The sequence below is a fragment of the Empidonax traillii genome, unplaced genomic scaffold (assembly GCF_003031625.1).
Source record: "Empidonax traillii isolate 1590-97213 ecotype Southwest subspecies unplaced genomic scaffold, ASM303162v1 scaffold583:size513456, whole genome shotgun sequence".
Classification (NCBI taxonomy): Eukaryota; Metazoa; Chordata; class Aves; order Passeriformes; family Tyrannidae; genus Empidonax; species Empidonax traillii.
Window position 1 is genome coordinate 459,573 of NW_020955776.1, and position 21,736 is coordinate 481,308.

General features: G+C 39.0%; 1 protein-coding gene across 6 annotated transcripts in view; it reads left to right on the forward strand.

Annotated features, from left to right (window-relative positions):
* Nucleotides 1-21,736, forward strand: part of LRRC56 (leucine rich repeat containing 56) — a 78,497-nt gene that overhangs the window by 29,792 nt on the left and 26,969 nt on the right. For all 6 annotated transcript variants that reach the window (XM_027898193.1, XM_027898192.1, XM_027898190.1 and 3 more), the window contains 2 exons: nt 7,767-7,854; nt 14,734-14,794. In XM_027898193.1, coding sequence (XP_027753994.1) covers nt 7,767-7,854; nt 14,734-14,794 — 149 coding nt within the window. The remainder of the gene's footprint in view (nt 1-7,766; nt 7,855-14,733; nt 14,795-21,736) is intronic.

Consider the following 21,736-nt stretch of genomic DNA (forward strand, 5'->3'; position numbering starts at 1 on the left):
ACCTTGTTTCATATCAAAAATACTCCCAGCATGAATGTGGTTGTTTTTATTGCTAGGTTTCTTGAAGCAGCGTGAAGAAAAGTACAGGTAGCGTAATTATAATCTACTCAGATCTCATTAATGCCATCCGGAGTACCTTAAATCTTAGCATTAGAAAAAAAATTTACATTAACCTTGTTTTAGAGATTGGAAGTGTAACTTGAAAAGCACAGCTTTTTTTTTTCTGAATTAGTGAAATCCTCTGTCTTGCTAAGAAGGCAATTAAAATACTCTGCAAATGCTAAAAGTACTTTGTATGTATATCAAAGTGTGTGGAATTTCAAAGCATATTTGAAAGCCATGTTCCTTTTTGACTGGGGGAAATTATTTTAGTGTGCACCCAGTTGAAAGAAAGTAACATGCTGAAATCTTCATGAAGGAATTCACTTTGTGAAATAGTCATGAAAGAATACTTGGTTGCATATTGTGTTTCGTTTGCTTAGGACTAATTAAGGGTGAAATCCTGTGGGAGGTGCAGGAGCCAAGAAAATAACCTCATTTTTCCCCGCTGAAGGAAGGAGGGCTGAGAGCAAAAATTAAGGGGAGAAGCTTTCTGTGCTGCAGAGCTACAGAGGAGTAGCTCTTCTGCTGGGTAGGATTCATGAAAGACAGGTGGGGCTGCCAGGACTGTGGTTCAGATGCTGGCAGGCATTCCTATGCCAGGCAGGGTGGTGATGGCAGTATCCATAATCCTCTGTGTATCCACTGCACCAGTGGAGAGACATGAGCTTCCACAGGGAGCATATTCCAGCTGCAATTTTACACTACTCCCTGACCACATACCAGTCACCATTTTGACCATTTGCTGTAGATTAAACAGCAAATTGTTCTCAGAACTGTTATTCCCTTAGTAACTAAGTCTTTTAGTGTTTGTGAAATGCTTGGAGATGCAAAAATCATTTTCTGCAGAGTGTATATTTTAAGCACTTTGGAGGAAAGTTGCTACATGATTGTATGATCTATGCCGTTCTCTTTCTTTACATTCATGGCAACTTCTTGAACTGTCTTTAAAACCTGGCATAGAGTTTGACCAGTCTAATGTGTTTGTGGCCTACAATACTCTGTATAATTCCAATGGGAACCTCTCAGATTAGTCTCTATTGTTGGGTGTGAACCAAAGCCCATTAAAGTAACCAAAACAGCTGCCCTCTGATTCAATAAACTTTGAATTAAACCCTTAGAAAGTTCTTTCATTGGCATGAAGTTCTCTTTTTGAAGCTCTGCTGCTTTAGTTCATAGTAAAATTGTAAGCAGAAAAGCGTATGTAAGACAATGTGACCCACATCCCACGACGTTAATGTTCATTACTTTGTTTTTTTTTTAATGCAGATAAATTAAATAATTGAGCCTTTACTCTTTAAGATTGTGTGTTTTAACATTTGTAAGGAATCCTGTTTCAGAGATTCTTTTAAATGGATGCATACTCTTCTGCTAATGTTTTGTGGATAGTTATTTCCTGCCCTGGAACATCACATTTGTGTTGGCCTAGCTGGGATACTTCCTGCTCAGAGGAAAAATTACATGACATTGTCAAGGAAACATTTACAGTGTTAGAGTTTGTTTTAATAACATATCCAGTCTGTCTATTCTTTGACCTTTATGTTGATCAAATGGAAATCACTGCTTCCATAAATTCCCTTCCTCAGGACTTGCAAATGTTCAGAATGTTGAAACATTTAATGAAACAAGTTTTCACATTTCACAAGTTTTCATATTTCTTTAAGGAACCACATGCCACCGACAATCAAATGGTTTGAAAGGTTGTTTTGCTGAAATCAGTACAACTGCAGTATCTTCTTGATTGTCTCATTGTTGTGAATATTTTAGGAGTTACTGATTGTATTCACTGAAGTGCTCTGAGAAGGAAACTAAGACACTTTTAAAATACATGCTTGTTAAAGTAAAATTATTTTACATTCAAATAAGGATGTGGGCCACAGTTCTACAGTGTTGTGTAGGCAGATATTTGGACACCTGATGGAGGTTCTTGAGGAAGGTGTTTGTACTGAGATACATACTCAGCTTTATTCCTTGCCCTTGCAGTGTTCTCTCTTGCACCAGCTCAGTTGGAGTTTTGGGGAGGCTGGAAGGTCTAGCTGTGCAGAATTGTGAAGATTGGGCACCTTCATTGCAACCTTGTTTCTACCCGCACATTTGACTCATTTTGTCCTTTTTACCAGGGGAATGACCATCTATTTTGTAGTGAAAACATCAGTCTCCATTATCAGTCCTGATCTTTAGGAACTCTCTCTAAAAGCTGTAATACTTGTATCTCTTCACTTTTTTATCCAGTTGCTGGGTTGTTTCCCTCCAAGGAAGGAAAGCTTAGCTTACACCGATTTTTTTTTTTTCTTTCCTTCTTGCCTTCTTGGACCCTGTAGAACTTCTACAGAACCACTGGGACGGACCTTCACCCATTCTCCTCTTCTCCATAGTGGATCCCTTCACTTAGACCTTATGCTCATTCACTGCAGAGCTTGGTCTTCTGTGGCCTTGTTTTAGCATAATGTTCACTTCAAATCCTGTATGATTCCATATCCCTGTTATGTTAATCACATCATCCAGTTTCTGCTTGCTGCCAGCTCTGTTGCTGTGCTATCAAGTAACACCCTTTTATATTTTAATGTTCTTCATCCAAGCTACAGGTCAAAAGCTTTGGATGCAAGGATTGGTATCATGTGATGTCCTTTTTATTCTTTCTGCTTGTGTCAATGTCAGTTTTCTCTTGTACTCTTCAGTCTTCCTCTATATGAATAGGCATTCTTGCTTTTTCATTTGTACCTGTCCTAATAATATTTCCAACTCCCTGCTCTGCTTGTCGTTGTGCTTATGTGTTGTTGTCAGATATCGCAGAATATCAGGGTGAGCAAATTCTCACTTGGTTCTGCAAACTGCCTAATAATAGGCAATTAATTTTTAACTCTAATAGGAGTGTGGCACAGATTTTTCATTAAATGTGGAAAAATTGAAATTAAGGGTACCACCTGTCTTATTCACATTTTTGTTTTGCACTATTAACCCCCATCTTCTCCCTACTGTTTGCAAAGGATCTTTTCCTGAATTCCACAGAATGCATTCCACTTCTCAAAAGAAACCCATTTTACAAGGTCAACTGATCTTCCAGATATTGCCACATTATAAAAAACAATCACGTTTGTGTGTGATCTTTAGGGAAGAAAGGAAGTGTTCTCTAATTTTGCTATTTATTGATCCTGCTCCAACTAATCATGTTTCCTAAACTTAGGAACACATGTTCGGAAGTGGTGTTTAGTTTTGTTGCTCAGGAGGTTAGGGTGTATTTCATATGGCATGCACTCATCTTAGTGGGGAAAAGAAAATGCTGGAGGGTCCTGGAATAACAGATTGGATTCTGGCTGAAATGACTCGGTCATTTCCTTTTTTCTTTTGCAGAAAGTTTTTTTGCAGAGAGATTACACTTGAGCTGAGAACTTGGGGAAAAAAAAAAAAAAGGCAATGAACGCATGAATGGACATGAGTCCAGTATTTGCATACAGGTGTAGTATTAAAAGAAAACAAGCTCACCACTCAGGAATTTCTGTCTTAGCCAAATTAACCAGGATCAGCAAAATAAATGCACAGCTGGAAATATTTCTCTGACAGCTGCGTGCAACATGCTCCTCAGGAACATACCTACTTTTCTTAGAGTGTGTGAAAAATCTGGGGAAGGGAGAAGACATCAGTTGTATATGCCAATTTTAACTGAAAAAAAATATTATTTGCCAATTAAAGAATTTACAGATAGTTGGAAGTGGGACTTCCCAGCATGCCAAGGTGACTGTTCTGCCAGTTGGGAAGCTCTGCAAGCACAGAAGTGTTTCTCATTTGAAATTTTTACAGAATACTTACTGGCTTGACTTGTCAGTCTGAGGAAAAGCTTTCCAAACCAGCGCATGCTCTCCAGTTAGATATTGCCCAGACATTTTGCATGGTGGGAATGGTTTGTGAGTGCAGTTGCTTCTTAAAATACTGGCTAAATTATTAGCCAATAACTTCTGAAAAACAGTTTTACTCCTATTTCACAGAAGGTGAAAAAATGTAAAGTGAACTTGATTCACCTTTGTTTTACTTACTGTGTATTCATCTTCAAAGAATTGTGCAGTGCTTTACCATTGACATCTGTCCTTTCAAATAAACAAATTTACAGTGGAGTGTAACACTTGCTGCTCAGAATCAAGCTGTCAGGCCATCTTCCTGAACATCATGTTCCAGAAGATTTTAATATTTGATTCTTCAGAAAACATCCTCCTTCTCTGTATAACTGATACCTACATTGCTGGGTTGCAGGTGGGTGCCAAGCAGAATCCTCTCTGAACACCAGCAGTCAGCCTGGAATTATACTTAGCTTGTTCAAGGTATATTTTTGACTTGAAGTAACTGAGTATATCCTATTCTTTGCCTAGAACAGATCCTTAGTTCCTTTTTGTTTGTTCTACGTGGAGGCTGAACAGCTGTAAACAGCTAAAGAAATACCTCGATGGTACAGCACCTTCATGTCTGTAAGCACTCCTGGGGCACAGGCAGGGACATTCAGAACAGCCCATTGAGCTGTGGGCAGGCAGTCATTACCTGAAGCCACAGTGGGACTCCTCTGAATTAGGGCAGCAGCCTGTCCTAGACCTAGGATAGCCCTAGGAATAAAGAGACCCAGAGCACCATAACATCATTTCTATCTATGTGGTGCCAGACATCTATCTGTCCAAGCTGATGACCCTTCAGTGTGTTTGGTCATGACTTTTTTTCTCTTGTTACCCAATAGCATCAAAATTCTTCCTATATATGCATCCTTTCAAATTTTGGTGAAGGTTCCCCTGCTTTGACATTCAACAACAGCATAAAAGGATCTCAATAAATATGTATCATCTTTGTTTAAATGTTTCCACATAATTCCCTCGATCTCCCCCATTCCTGGTGACAGAATTTTAGCTGTCAGAATTTACACGAGACATATCACACTTGCAGCTGCATCAGTATGCCAAGAATGGTGTCTGGGGAGTAGTAATATCCTAACTATCTTCCACAGGAACCATTCACCATAGAACCTCCTCTTGAAATGCCACCCTGGCCTTTTGTTCGCTGACTAGCTTGCAGTCAACACCTGGGGTCTTTGTGCTTCTAGTGCCTTTAAATGAGCTCATATCCTCCACACAGGAGCATTTCTCATTTCCTTCACGTGCTGCACTAACTTTTACATCCCACAGCAAATTGGTTTCAAGCTCTCCAAGCATGTCCTTGGCATCAGCAGATGGAAAGACAGTGATTTTCACGGGGACTCTTGGAGACGCAGAACAGGGAGGTGGGCACCAGTAATACATGGAGTTTGTTGCATCTGGTTAGCACATGCATCAAGACAGCTATCTGTAGTTCAAAGAGCTGGTGATGATGGCCAATAACCCTTTCCAGCACTGCAGCCACAGTTCTGCCTGCTGCATTACAAAAATATGGATGCACTAAGCGGCTCAACTCTCAGACAGTGAAAAAAGTACAAATAGGGGATCAGAAATAGGAAAAGAAGGGCAAAGAATCTCACTGGTAATCCCTGATATGATAAAAAGGAAGAGGAAACCCTAAAAGAGGAGAGAATATAACTTCAGGCAGCTTTTGTGCTTGGATTTTGAAAGAGAAGAAGAGGGAACAGAACTGTGAAGGGAAGCTGTCTGGAATACAGCAGGGGAAGGACAGCATGCAGGGAAGTTGCAGGCAGCGAGGAAAAAAGGACAAAAAAGGAACAAAAGCTCCTTGTGGTGTCAGGACCTTTTCCTGCTCTGCTGACAAAGTGTATGACCCTAAGCTTATTACTTGTTCTGAGACTTCCTCCTGTTCTGATGTAGGCTCTTAAGACTGTTTTGATGGGGAGCAGGGAGGTATTTTTCAGATGCAGTTTCCTTTGATGACAATAAGCTTGCATCCAAATCCAGCAATCCAAGTGCATGGTTGTGTGCCAGGACATCAGCCAGCTCTTGTTTCACACATGATCTCGTGACAGACAGTGTCATCTGCTGAAAAAGATTACTGCAAAATGTGTCTTGCAGTGAGAGATCATGTATTTACTTGGAGGGAAAAAGCAGTCTGCAGTTGGTAAACTTGCTACCTTTGCAGGAGCAAAACACATTTTGTGGTGGCTGCATCTGGGAATAGGAAGAAAATTTCTGGGTGCCATGGGGAACTCCCACATTTTCACCTTAGACCATTGTTTCTCATACTCTAGTGGGAAAGCAAGACAGTCTGGAAGCTTTTTTTATATTCAGCCTGCCTAAAATCACAGTTTAAAAAGTAAGATTAAAAATTTTAAACAAAATGTTTTAAAGATAGTTCAAAGGCAGTTGAAGATATTGGATAATTCTGTTTCTTAGGAGTACAAGTCAACACCTTATAAGGGGAGACAGTTTTTCATGGAGGTATGCTCAGCTTTTTCTGGAAACCATGTTCTTTTAAACTTACCTCAATTACAGACAGACTGTGTTTGGTCCTTTGTAAGAGGATGTGGAGCTATCAGAGTGAATGAAGTTGCAGCCCCTTCATTGCACAATAAAAATGTTACTTGATGAGCATGAAGACTGCAACCACCATATTTTCCCCTGCAAAATGAATTGGATATTCTTGTCTTTATTTTTTCTTCCCAAAATTCATAAGCCTGAGATGGCCCTACACTTTCCCTTCTAATGAATCATTTCCTCCTTATTAAAAAAACTAACTAATGTTGTAACTTTTTAATATTAAGAAAATTTGTCTCTTATACGGGGAGGTTGATGAATGACTTCCTGCTTTCAACTTAAGTAAAGGCCCAAAAACTGAGGAGAGGGAAGCTGGATCATAGCGAGAAGAAACAGGGAAGGAGAACAGTGGTAATGTGAGATTACTTCAGCCCTCTGTGGAATTGCAGCCTGGCATCTTTGGATTTCACAGCCTTTCTGTAGTTTTCACTGGCGGTCCTAGGGCTTCCCTCTCTCCCCTGTGTGTAGCTTCTGCTTGTTTTGTTCCTTCTGCTTACCCTGCCAAGGCAAAAAGTACACATATCTATCAGCACAGAGTTTAGGGTATTAGGAAAGATCCTGTGATAAGATAGGAAAGAGTCTGCATTCACACACACCTTCTTGCTTAATGCAGCAGTTGATCCAACTACAAAGGCTTTGTAAAAAATAATGAAACATTTTGGAGGCATCTATTTGCATTGCCTAGATATTTTCAAAGGAATTTGTAATTCTTGTAACTAGTGTTGTCTTCTTTCAGAAAAGTTAACTGCTTGAGATAAAATTATGTTTCCTTTTCACTGTTTGAGGTCAAAAGGATAAAGAGTGTGTTTTATTGAGTTTTACTTCCTCTTGCCTTTTTGATTACAGGCGATGCTTAGGGTTTAGACTATCTGCTGAGGATTAGTGCAAGACTTGTGCAAATCATAAAGTATGGACATACTGTTTAAATGAAGCTAATGAGGATGTAGGTCTGTTGCTGATTTGCAGCTTGAATGTAACCCTTAGCCTTGACTCTTTAAGCAACGTATAAGTTACGGGAGACTAGAATATTTTGGAGCTACAAGAAAGAAAGGTCTTTGAATAATAAGTTTATTTCAATGTGATTGCACGTCTAGCCATTTTGTTCTGAAATATATGTTGCCAAAACACTGATTGAAAGCCTTTTTAGAGCTTTTTGCTGCTGTGACATCTGGTTTATTGCATGAGAGTACACTATATTTCTGCTTATCTTTACAGAAAGCTTTGGCAGGGGTAGATGATCTGCAGCAAGTGAAGACCCTAGAGATGAGAGTAGATACAAGAGAGATCAGCTTGGGAAACTTTGGTAAGAAAACACTATTTTCTGCTCACCATCTCAAATTTTCCTTTATCATGTCTTGGACTGGGGACTCAGTGACCAACAGCCAATATAAAGTACTGCCCTGCTCAAAGCTCTTGAAACGTGATCTCCCTGCTACCTCATAGTCCTTGATCTGTTTTCTTGTGAGAGGCTCTAAATAGGACTGAAAACTATGGCCATGGGATGAGTGACACCATTTCTGTCTAAAACCAACTATCTTGAACAAATTTTTCTTGTATGATATGTATCTAGGCCCTAAATAAGCATTTACTGATTACCTTGTTCTCTAGAGTACTTGTCTCTAGCGAAACAGTAGCCAAAGATCAGTTCCCTCCACTGTAAGATTTCCCAGTGACTGAGAATTTGCCAGCAATATCAGGTGGCTCATGCTGCCAGCAGCCTGTCTTTGCCTCCTGTACTGCCTCATTGAGCTGTGCTGGAGGAAGGTTCTGTAGATATATCATTTTGATGAGCCACAAACGGCCCTAATGCTTGTGATTCATTTCTATGTCATCATCACTGCACCAGGGAAGTGAGGAGTACCGAAGGAATTCCCTCTGTAGCAAAGTGAACACTGAGAATATAAAACCTTCCTTTTCTTTTTTTTCCCCCCATACTGGCAATCATTCTCTGTCATTTGGCTTCCTACCATAACCGAGTCTATCTTCTGCTACACTGAAGCTGAGTAACTACTGCAGAGTAATATTTTCTGTGCTAAAAGGAGTCATGTCCCCAAAACTGTGTGCTGGTATTTTCAGCAAAGCAGTTAATTTTTCATATGCAAATGACTACAATGTAACAGCTGATTAGCTTTAGTGGGTCTTTTGATGTCCATTTGTCAAGAATAGTTGAGCAAGTACAGTGAAGGGGGCTTTTGTCTGAAATTATATAGCCCCCTTGTATTAGTTATTCTGTTTGTTTCACAAATAGGTCTCTTTCTGATAGGCACTTGATAATTTAAGGTAAATTATATCTGTTTCTTTCAGAGATCATAATCTATTCAGTCATGTTTCCTCCAGTTGATAAGGAAATCTCATTATGCCATTTCTACAATGCTCAAAAGTGATGCTCCCCTTCCTGTAGCATTTTGCATTAGCTGTGATGAGCTAGCAGAATGTTTCACCTTCTTCACTCTCTCTTCCCTTTCCTTTCCTTTCTTTTACTGGAATAAATCCCTTTCTCCTTCCCATGGTTAGGCTTTTGCAACTTCTACAGAATACAGAGCACTATTCCCATGTTGCAAACAATTTCCATCTTGTTTATATCCCACTGTTTGCACCAAGAGTTGGCCCTTGAGGGCCATAAAAACCAGCAGCTGCAGGTCCCCACTGCTTTCGAGAATAACAGAGCATCAAGACCACCCTGAATTTCCTTCTTTTTTTTTTTTTTTTTTGAGTACATTTCTGAATTCCCTTCCTGAGAAAATCTCTTTGCAAATGTCAACAGGTGGCTAGAGCAGTAAGTTTGCCTCTTAATGCTTCCAGTGATCTTCAGTTTCTTGCCATTTTTTCCACATGGCAGATGATTTTTAGGGGTGCATTGAATGAGACCTAAATTTTTAAGGGTATTTCAGAGCAGTTGAGGTCTTCATTGTGGTTGGTGTAAGGAAGATCACTGTTGAAGTTGTCCTTTGCCTTGCTCCCTGCCTGCCCCTGGAACTGTGCTGCTGACCTGCTCTCTGGTCACAGGGGTCTGGAGAAATAGCCTGAGGGAAAGAGTAGAGTAAGAACCAGACCAACCGGAATGACAGAAGTTCCAGTGTGACAGAATGAAAAGCTTTTTCCCTGCTAGGACAGTCGAGCAATAGGAGTATCCAGAGAGGTTTGGAGACTTCATCTTTGTAGGTTTTCAAGACCTGGCTGGGTGAAGACATGAGCACCCTGGTCTGATCTCACAGACAACCTGGCTCTGAGCTTGAGATCTCCAATTGTCCCCTCCAGCCTAGACTGCTCTGTAATTTGGGGTTTTTTTTGCATTTCAGACCTGGCTAATTGGCTTGCTTTGTAGCCATATTAAACCACTTAACCTTGTTCTCACTGTATTCCTTGGCTGTGGAAGGAGCTTCTTTGTCATAGAGAAATTATTTGTTGGATGATTAGTCCACACTCAGTGTATTGTTTTGACTGGTTTTATGTGTAAAGATAAAACAAGCTGTGCAAGCACTTAAATGGCAAGGTAAAAGTGTTAAAAATTTACTGGACTGCACATATGGGTCACCTGGAACCTTGCAGCACTCGAATCCCAAATTTATACCACAGTTTCCACTTGAGAAACATTTCAAGATTCACAGCCTTTGTTACAGATAGTAACACAGACACTCAGGGCCTAAAGATTTCCACACTGATTTAAAACTTGTTGCTTGATGTTTTTCTTGAGACCATTCCAGTTTGGGATGTGCTAAACTTTAAAGCACCATCCTGCTAACCTTTCCCAGTTTGTCAGGTCTGCTTCTGCACGATGGCATGACATGGTGGGAACAGTTACTTTTCTTAGGGATAGGGTGTAGGCTAAAACACAGAAAGACTGTTATCAAGATATTTTCATGTGATCAGTTTTAAAATTAGGGGAAGGGTTCATGCCAGTGCTTGAATCTGAGTACTTGTGGGGCTTGGGGTAATTGCTGAAATCTCTAGCTGTTTTCAGTGTGCCTTGCTGAGTGACAGGGAAAACACTGAAAACCCTGGCAGGTCTTGTATCCAGCTTTGCAGATCTTGGAGCTGATTTCTTTGCTCTTCAGCTGCATGTAGACTTCAGTTCATACTCAAACAGAGGGACTATTTCCTTTTCATTAGCTTATCCCTTCAGTTTTGGTTGCTGACAGATATGGGATTGCATTTGTGACCTGCTCACAGAAATTCATGTTGAAAATAATGGTAAGATAGAGTCATTTAAGACACTACATAGCCCTCTTATTTCTAAGTAATTTCAATACCTACAAATCAAGTTACCCAGAGTGCTCTTCGCTGCTACTTATTGAATTGTTGCCTGCTGGTGGCCAGGCTAAGTTGATTACGTGTCTGATGATTGCCACTTCCATTGCACGCATTTTATCAAGGAAAAGCTCTGTTAAAGGTTCAGAAGTAGGCGTGCGCTGTTTTTCACACAGGGTCCTCCTCTCTCTTTCCTCTTGCCCTGTTTGTTGGCATTCCTGGTGTGGAGCCGGGAGAGGTTTGTCGGTAGCCGGTGTCACAGCAGCAGGTGTTGGCACCGTCAGGGAGCCAGCACAGGGGCTAGAAGTGTGAGTCTGACCCATGCTGGGCTTGGTTTAGCAGGAACTGACAAACCTTGCCAAGTAGGGCTTGGACAACCGGCTGCAGCAGGGCTTGAGCAGGGTCTCCATGAGTCACGAGTATGTACTGGGGCAGCATGCTCATGTTAAACCCTGCACTGATGTGTTTTTTAGGAGATTCACATCTCAGGTAGTTCGACTGCAGCTAGCTTGGGTTTGCCTGCAAGTGCTGCTTTCTTACCTCCAGTTGTATTGCCCAGTTCACCCCAGAAATGTGAAAAAAAAATGCAAGTTGAGAAAATGTGTAGAAGTAACATCAAAGTGATGTATCTTACTTGATCAAATACAATTAAGTAGACTGTTTAATTTACATATCAGGTTGCTCTTGCTAGAAGAGTACAGCCTGTTTTCACATGCCTGTTTCATATTGTAGGATCAACAAAGCATGGAGGTTGCCTGATGGCAGTGCAAGTACTTATCAGTAATTTCTTTTGTGTGCTTTTCACTAGTCCATATTGCAAAAGACATAAGAAGTCAAGCCATGACATTTTTTGTTAACAATAGAATAACAAGATATATGATGCTACCTAAAGAATACTTCCTGGTATAAACAGCGAGTGTTAGAAATGTGTTATAGCTTGTAGGATATAATAAAAACAGCATTTTGACTGTTTTCTCCTTACTCCAAGTCAGTTTTTCAAATGTCACCTTCTGTGCCAAGGCAGCTCAGAAAGACATCTGCATTGCTACCCTGCTTGTGAAGTGCAGCACTTCGGGGCATGTTGTTGAGTGTGTTTGTATTGCTTTTATTCACCTATCTTACACTTTGATTTCTTTCTACTCTTCATTTAGTTTTGTTCCACTGGGACAGTATAGTAGAATAGTTTAACACCAGTACATTGCTGGTGGTTAGTAATTTCAGAGCCATATAACAAAAATGGTATTTATTGAAAGGGAATTGAAGACAGATGAGATAACATTGCTTGTCATTCTGAATTCTCAGTCTTGTCCTGCAATTGTCAGCATTTTTCTGGACCATTCTCCTTTTTGAAATTGGAAATTACACACCATGAAGGCAGTTTCAGAATAAGGAATATATGGTCTGTACATTTGAAATTAACATTAAAAGTTAATATTGTTGGTATTTTAGGGTATTTTTATTTTAGAACAAGACTAATTTGTGTCCTTGCTCTCAGGAAAGATACCATGAGGGTTAAAATTAAGAAAAGTAGAAATATATTGTTACATTTGGGTAGATCTCTCATTTTGTCACATTCATTTTACAGTTTTCTCTTCTTAATTTAATTTTCCAGTTTCTAATGTGTATCTAAGCACTTGGGACTGTAAAAACCAGCAAAATCAATCGTACAATGAATTTTTAGCACCAAAGAAAAATTACATATCAATATGAAATTTAGAGGAGGGAAGAACTTGCAGACTAGCAGAAATATATTGCAGAATATTGTTGTCAGAATTTTGCATGACCACACATAGAATACTTCTATATCAGTCTAGCAAACCGCACATTAGCATAGCACTCTAGAAGTTCCCAGGGATAGATCGTGCCAAAATATCTGAGATGGAGGATCACGTTACAATAATGAAATAGCCAGATGCAAAAATTGTATCATCAGCCTGTCACTCTGCCTCTTTGAATAGTTGTTTTTTTCCTGACTCAGCCCTAAATACGTTCAGTGGAAAGCTTTTTCTCGGGCACATCTCTCCATTGCTCTCGGACTCCTCTTGATTCCTCATTTAAATCTTCTGCTTAATACTACTTCTTAAAACACATTTGCCTTGTAATGCTTTGCAATAGCTTTTGCTTGGTAACCCTTTCTGATTGAATCCATGGCAAGGCTATTACCTGCTGCTGAGCTGGGACTGGAGAGGCTACTGCATCCTTCTCACTCTTTCCTTTAACACTTTGGGGGATATCATTTAATCTTTCTGTCCTTATCAGAACCAGGATGGCAATTTTTTTTAGTCTAGATTTTGATTTTTTTCCATGGGGAATTTCTTAGGGCATGGTTTGTACCTGAGGAAGTATTTGCTCAATAGCTAGTATGACTGCTGTGAATAATTACAGAGATTCTAATATCTCCTCTGCCAGAACTCCAAATTATTTTGTTATAAATGTATACTTGTTTGACATGAGAAAGTATGCCCTGCAGAATAAAGATGCCGTGTTATAATTTGTATTCCAATTTTTATGGATTATGGAAAATGATTAAAAAACAAGGCTAAAAAATTTGCACACTGTGTTTTGAACTTTTTGGTTTTTTCAAAAGAGCTTTGCAAAGACATGAAATTAAATATTTGCAGTATAGCATGAAGATCAATATGTGCATTATAATCACTCCCATGATTTAATAAAATGTTTTTGCCATAACTGCTCTTGTTCTGTTTGGGGAATGAACAACAGAATCTCTTTTGTTTGCTTTGGAGATCCCCCTCCTTTTTCTTTTTCTTTTTTTTTTTTTTTTTTTTTTTTTTTTTTTTTTTTTTTTTTTTTTTTTTTTTTTTTTTTTTTTTTTTTTTTTTTTTTTTTTTTTTTTTTTTTTTTTTTTTTTTTTTTTTTTTTTTTTTTTTTTTTTTTTTTTTTTTTTTTTCCCAAAATTTTTATCCTTTGCAAAGTGCTGGAATGATGTCCTTCTGGACATTGATAAGTCACCCTTGCCAGAGAGTGATTTAAAAGGACTCATAAAAATATTTGCTGAGAACACAATTTAATGTTTCAGCAATTATCCAGTTTGTCTAAAATTGGTGTTACTTGTACACGGTTGCATGTTATACTGGAGGATGCTCACCAGCCTTGGGTTAGCTCTGCTAGTGGGAAAGGGTAAAAGTTTGTTATTGTCAATAACAAATGTTTCCTGAGACTTACGTCCAAATTATTCTGTAGCTTGGAGGGATATGGTGTATGATTTTGGTTCAGAGACACCTTTAGAAGCAACTAGAAAGGCAAATGTCTCTCAGGGATAGAAAAAACCAAAAAAGCATTAATTAAAGTAACAACAACAGAGTACTGAGGTTTTCATAGATGTGAAACTTGTACAATTCAATACTAAACAATTGTTCAGATCCAGAAAATTAAAAAGGAGAAAGCAGTAATGTTTTGGGGACCTCAGATCTATAAAAGATGATGTGACATGGAGCATTATGTTTTTGTTGTTTGACTCAAAGTTACATTTTGAAGAACTGTCACTGTGTATCCAGTTAAGTCGATCACTACTTTCCATTAAATAGTTCATGGAATGCTATTCTCTAAAGCATCCCTTAGCCCTTCAGAGTATCACTCAGTTAATAGTCAATAAGGATGCGGAATCAGACCAAAGAAAACAGACATCTCTGAAGCCAGTTTCTGTTTTTGTCTGTCTGGAAAGGTGCCTGTCAGAGAGGGGTTCAAAAAATTATAATTGGGTAGTCATGCAGACAATACGTATATGTTTCAAAAATGCAAGGGATGAAATATTTTTTGAGTGAAATAATCTCATGGGTTTTCTTAGAAGCAGTCCAGCACAGATCTGACAGAAGCAGCTAAACAGCAAAATTAGATGATTTGACTTTTAATTGTCCTAAGTTTCCTTTACTCTCATCCCAGGTCTGCAAAGTGATTCTTTATTCCATTCTCATAGGTGTGCATCTACCTAATCTGAGAGAACTGAACTTGAACAATAGCTTGCTTGTGTCTGTGAGGTAAGAAATTAATGACTCTATAAAGTTAGTATAAAGAATAATAGCCCACGATTTTATTTAAGTGGTAAAATCTTCATTTGTGCTGCTTTCATTTATTCCATTTCTCCATGCTACAGTAATGGATTAGGTCATGAATATATGCTCTGCTACTACAGAAGTTTAAGGACAGGACCCGAGCTGGAATAAATCAGTGTAGCTGCAATGGTGGCAATGAATTAGCCCTAGTCTTCCACCAGGGAAGTTCCTGCCATGCTGACATCCATGGAAATTTGTTGCAAATTTGAAAGGAGCTAAAAACTCACCTCTTATCTATGTCTAGGTGCTTGGATTTCAGAGTGTTTCAGCATTTGGGCTTTTATTGTGCACAGTAAACTGTTCTGTACAGGTCAGACCAGTTCCTCAGCTGATGAAAATCACTCTGGCTTTATTGAAGTTAATGAAGTTGGGTTTATAAAAGCTGCTATGAAGACTGCGTGTCCCTGGCTTACTGAGCTTCATGAAATCCTCACCTGTCTTCTCCCAGACAACTGGGGAGTTGGTTGGTTGGAAAGGTAGAAGTGAAAACCATCACGATGAGGAGGCAAAGCTGTCTGCTCTTTCCTGTGCTGATACCTGTATTACCCTTGGTAATTATTAGTGGAAAAATACAGTTCATATCTCAGAAAAGGGCTGTATAAAAGGCCATCTTTATTTTAAACAGGACTGCTCTCTGGCTTTGTATGGCTATCTGCTAAATTTGTGGGGGATAAAGGTAATGGTTTTGCAAATTCTTGGTTAAGAGAACATGTTCCCTGATAAGAAATGGCAATAAATTCTGTTTGGTCTCGCTCAAGTTGCTAATGAACTTCAGTTGTCACACTTTGATCTTATTTTCCCTTGTTCTGGAGATGAGACGAAGTATCTGCAGTCTGAATTTTGCTTTTCCCACCTTGTAGTCCGTAACATGTAAAAGTAGTAATTCATAATTGCTGCAATTATTTTAATAGCAACCAACTGTTGTCATAAGCATGAAATTGCTCCATTATGGCAATGGAGGATTAAGTATTGGGTAAAAAAATTACAATTTGACAATATCAGAAGATATTATATTAAAAAGTTAAAAAGTGTTTCTTAGTTTGATCAAAAATCTATATTCACTTTAAAATATGTCAGTGGAAAATGTTTTGACCAGTTCTATTGGTATTGAATATAGAATGCAGTTCAGGAAAGCTAAATTGTTTGACTGCTTTTTAGCAGGATTTTGCAGCTTTATATTCTGAGACTCTAATTTCTGTCATGAGAAACTCCAGCACAGCATTTTCTTTGACCTGATATTTTTGTGGTTTTTTGATGCAGGTAATGTTTGATCTCAAGTTGAGGGGTTTTTTTTTTTGACCCACTATAATGTAAATATGTTTGGGCTTGGATATCAAGTCTTAATATTGTGACAATTCCCAGGCACACAAATCCCAGGAGAAGCTACCTGCTTCTCCTTTATATAAGTGTCCTTTCTGCGTGCCAGTTAAATGCAATTTTCAGGGAATAGGTAAAGGAAGAAGACGACGACTTTCTTTGCTCTCCCAGACTTGAACTCATTCGGTATAGTTACAGCAGTAGCTTTCCTTTAGTAATTCCCACCTTTGACAATCTGTCATTGATAAACACATATCATTTAAGGGCACATCCATGCAAGCACAGCCTGGGTACTTGAACTTTATTTTTGGATGTCTGCATCATGTCAATTTAATGCCCATTAAGGCAACATTGTTGCCACAGCAGTGGCAATGCCTGCTATAGCTAATGTAACATAGCTGCTTCCATTCTAGCAGGCTGTTGCCATTTACTCCAAAATTGAGAAGTCTTATTTCTGAATTAATCTTGTTAATATTTGAATTCTGTCCAAAAAGTGATTATTTTGTTGTATTCAACCAAACCCTTGAAACTGAGGCTTTTGAGGATGATAGAAAAAAAAATGTTCTTCCTTCTCACTCAAAAGTAGTTCCCTCAGATTTTGTCAACCATAAGGTCAGAATCATTGTGGTTGTAATTTGAAAATGGGCAGCAGATAACAGGAAACAGCTCATAGGGTCAGACTGTAAGATTAGATTGTTTACTAAAAAGAAGGTAAGGACAAAAAAAGCAGGCAAAAGATAGAGGGTGCTTTGTACATACTTGGAATGTTAAAAGCAGACATTCTTTTCATGCCATTTTACGTGAAAAAACATGTGATTGTGAATTACTATAAACAAAAGACTGTGTGCCTTCATGAGTGGGTAATAAGATGGGAAACTTTGTTTTTTGACACTTTCTTTTTGTTTAGTTTTGTCTTGGAGAGTAGAATTACCTAATTACTTTAGGATGAAATGGAATTAAAGCGTCTCCTTTCATTTTGAAAATGGGGAAAGAATTGACTTGATAGTAAACAGGATATAGGGAGACGTCAAAACCAAGATTTATGATCCTGACTTCAGTTTTTGAGATGTTTATTCGTGTCAGCCTCACATAGGAACTTAACTTGTGAGGATGCTGAGGTGTGCATTGCCATTCGCCTTTCAGTAGAACTCAAAGGAGGGAAATGAGGAATCAAGGTATTCATGTATTAGAGTTTTCTATGGGAGAGCAGGGTTTGCTAGGCCAGTGAATCTGGATATTGGCTTCTCCTGGTAGTTCCTGAAGTTCTGATTCCTTTGATGGGGCATGTGGTTGAGATACTTTAGTTGTCAATTTGTAGTCCCTCCCCAATCTTCCTAAAGCTTGCATTACTTTTGAATACTTGAAACTTCAGAAGGCTATATGTAAGTGTAGGATGTCATTATCAACTATTTAATTTAACCCAAAAGGAAAATATATCCAAGTTTATTTGCAGATAATCATTCTTGGCAGTTGAAAGGGAATTTCTTTCTTGGCTGTTTCTGGGTTTTGGTTTTCTACTGGCCCTTTGCTAAAGGGGAACAGCTCTGGAAAAATCAATGTACCGTGAAAAGAAATCAGTTCATATTGTTGTTAATTTTCTAAATCACAATAATTTTATTATGTCTTTGTTTGGTGACCTTCACCCATCTGCTAGTAGCTTAGAAATTCTAGATTTAAGAACTGATAATCGAGAAGGAAAAGTCAAACCTATTCTAAAGAGTGCCTGGTAAAATCTGCCTTTGTGTCTGTGTGATGACCATGGTCCTCATCTTTGTGATGTTTCCAGTAAAAGAAGTATATTTCAAGGCCACTGAATTACTTCTTCTGCTTTGGCACATAGCCTATATATTTTTTTATCTGATTGCTTTTATTCTCAATTCAGAGATGAATGAAAAGATCCATTTAAAAATGTTTAGATAGATATCTTTACGAAAGGGCTTTTAAATCAGATAAGGGGAGCTTAGGAACTGGTTCCCATAAGTTTATAGCAGAAGCTGTTTCACCAGCTGAAGTTCATTTCCTCCCATTCAGCTCTACACATTGTAGCCAGCAGAAGACTGATCTGCTTTCAGGGCTACTTGAGCAACTGCTTGTAACAGGGAGAGCTCATAGTTTAAGTGAGATGAAATGCAAAGACTTCAAAATGTGGGGACAAAAGTGAGTATGAGGGATATTTATCCAGGTAGAGTTAACATTTCATTGCTGCGGTTCTCAGATTGGTCTGGCACTATTGCAGAAGCACCTCCCAGAACAAGAGAGCAGCAATCTTGGTCCATTTCAGTCAGTAAAATCATCAGAAAGTTCAGATGAACAAGGTGCAGATTACATTTAAAATCAACAATTCTCATGCTTTTATGAGCCTTAAGGGTATTTGTTTTGCTTTGTTTTTTAGCACCAGCTCCTGGAGACAAGACTACCTACACAGGAATCTCTGTATTCACTTTTTGGAATGTTTTAAGCCCTCTTGGCTGTGAAAAAAATAACTGAAAATGTGAGCCAAGTGATTTAAGTAAGGGTTTTGCTGATCATTTCATGACTTTAGGAAACCAGAGGCAAATAAATTCTTTCTTAATTAAGGGCAAGGGCTTTAAAGTAATGTTTAAAAATACTTTTGAGACCTGAATCAAGATCTTTAGGTATTTGAACTTAGCAATATAACTCCTTGGTACTTATCCAACAAAGAGTTTAAGGAAATGTGCACCTCTTAAAGTCACACAAAGTTGGCCTTCGATGGCATTACTCACAAGCTGAAAATTAAAAATTGATCCAAGTGCTTTGCTGGATCTGGGTCAAGTTACACCATCTTGTATAAGACTGAGCTGTGATACTTATCACCCCAAGACTTGATGTATTGCTGATAGTGTGTGTCTAGGCATCAACTATTTGCTGGATGGTTTTCCCTCAAACAGGAGAAATGTGGGGGCATCATTCCCCTAAATTTGCTTTTTTCCTTGTCTTTTTTACTTCTTCCTTTCCTTCCTGTCTCTTTTTTTTCCCCCTCCAGTTTGCTTTTTCTTCTGCCTGTCATTTCTAATCTTTTACAATTACAATGTTTGATGCATTTAACACAGGTGGCACACGTAAATGCAATGTCTTGTGCAACAAGGATCAGCATTGCTTTTATGATAGATAAAATCCACAGATATTTTCTGAAATCAATTCAGTTGCTTGGTTTGCATTAAGAGTGCAATTTTTTGTCAAGAGATGATTTATTTGTATTACAGTGTTTAGCGAGGGATCAGGGTCCTCTTGCTCTGTGTTGTACTTACACGTGCAGTCAGGGAACCACTGCTCTGATTTGGTCTGGGTGAATTGCTTCAATGCCCTTATTTCAGTGCCCAGAGCATCATGGTTTATTTTCACATTTGCATTCCAGGGTGGGGAAAGCATTTAATTTCAAATGCAAGCTAGTTTCTGTAGGAAGCATTTCTGTTAATTCTTTTGTGTAGCCAGCCTGAAAGTCCTTTACTGCTTAAGGTTGCTATGAAGTCTCTCTTAAGAACATGTTCTTTGAGGAATTTGGGTGCTTTCCAGGAACTAGGAAAGCATTTAAATTGAATCTTAATCTCTGTATTAATGAGTCTTCTCTGTATTAATGCCTGCAGATCCCTGGGAACATTACAAATCTTGGCAAAATTGCTGTGGCCTCAAGTTTTATTAAGCATTGATTGTTTTAGGGATATTCATATTATTGATAAAAAGTAATGATTTGGGGGCAGAAATACAGCTACTTTTAGTTGAGCAGATTATATTCAGTAAAGCACCATCAGCTTGTCTGTATTAGGCCCTAGGGAAGTCCTAATTGCTTTAACCATTTATTTATCTGTCCTAGGTAGACCTCTCTGAGATGCCTAGCTCTGACTTAATTTCACAAGGTCAGGTACCCAAAGTAGACAGCGTAAATGTCTTCATGACCTTAGACGTCAGGGATTCTGACAGGCTGATTCACTGGCAAATTTTCTGTACAAAGGCACCACTGCAGTTCTGGAGCTTGGGCTCCATTCTGCAGCAAGCACAGAGGACATCAAAACAAGTTTGTAGCCTTTGCAGTGCCTTTCCATGGTTCTTGCCTTCAGCACTCTGTTTTCTGAAGCCTTCTCTAGCTGAAGCTCCCCTGTCATCCATTTCAGGCTGTCAGGTACAGAGCGTACCTGTAAGGACCGGGATTATAAGGCAGAGCCTAGCATTGCAGCTCCAGGTTTAAAAATCTCCTTGTCATGACAGGATCAGTGGGGAGGCTCTAGTGCATCTGTCTCATCACAGACCAAGCAGAGAGGATCTGCTCTCATTGTCATCTGAGCAGTTCCATGGTGGTAGCTTCTTTCCCCGGGTGCACCACTATCATGTTTCTATTTTGTGATCCAAGCTGCCATACAATAGAGAGCACGAAAACTGTAAGAGGATCATTATAGACCACAACATTTTTTGCAGCATGAACGTTGCTAGTGAAATAGCAAAGTAAATAAATAATAGATAACGTGTGCAGCAAGTCTGCCAGTAAACTCCTGCAAGGTAAGGTAAGCCCATTAAATAATTGTACACCTTTTCTGTCTACCATCTGAATAGATGTATACACTTGGATCATACTTGGTAAAAAGTACCCTTTTCTTTCAGGATGTTTTCTCGTGCACCCATCCAAGGTTAGAGTTCAGATTTTCTTTTCTGCTTCCTCAGACACTAACTTGCTCATGTTGAACATTTGAGTAGTAAATACTTCTGCTGGAGCCTGGGCTTGTTGATATGAAGGCCTCAGACCTTTTCCATGTGTGATTTTCTCTGGGATCCAACTTCATTTGTCCAGGAGATGCAGCTCATCTCGAAGCAAGCATTCCCTCAGCTGCGGATGTGCTGACAGCACAGTGTGCTCCAGGGGGTCAGACTGTCGTGGAGGACAATTCTCAGCTTTTCCCTTCTTCTGAGCAGATCTGAGAACCTTCCTTCTGCACTCCTCTGGCATTTGAGGGTAAACTCCTTGGTCCCATGCAAAGAATCCAGCCCTTACTCTTTTTAAGTCAGTGAGCAGAAAAGTGTGCATGTATCCACAACCTCACTGCCAGCTCTCACCTTCTGTACACCATTTTTCTTTTCCTTCCCTTCATCAAGAAAATGTGTGGATAAAAGCTTTTGTCATTTCTGAGGGGAACCTCGGAAATTCTCTACTAAGTGGTGTTTTGGTCTTACAAATATTGTTTATTTACAAGTAGTAGTTATTTAGGATGCACTAATTGCTTTTAGTAAATGAGGAACCTTTTAACAGTCGTCAAGCCCACCTGATTCCAGTATCCAGAATTACAGGGGCAGCTTTGCCTTCCAGTCACGCAGAGGTAGCAACAGAGGCTTTGTGGCTGATTAGGCTTTGGCTAGAGTAGGCTGTGGCAAGACTGGGCTTTGTGGCTGAGCCACACTGAACCAGGTCTTCAAAAAATACAACTCAGTTCCCGAGTTAGCTGTTATTTCTACAGCATCATGGGTTAGCTGTAGAAATATGCCATATTTTCTGTCTCAGTTGTTTATTTTATATATTACTCCTGGGCAGACACAGTCTTTTGG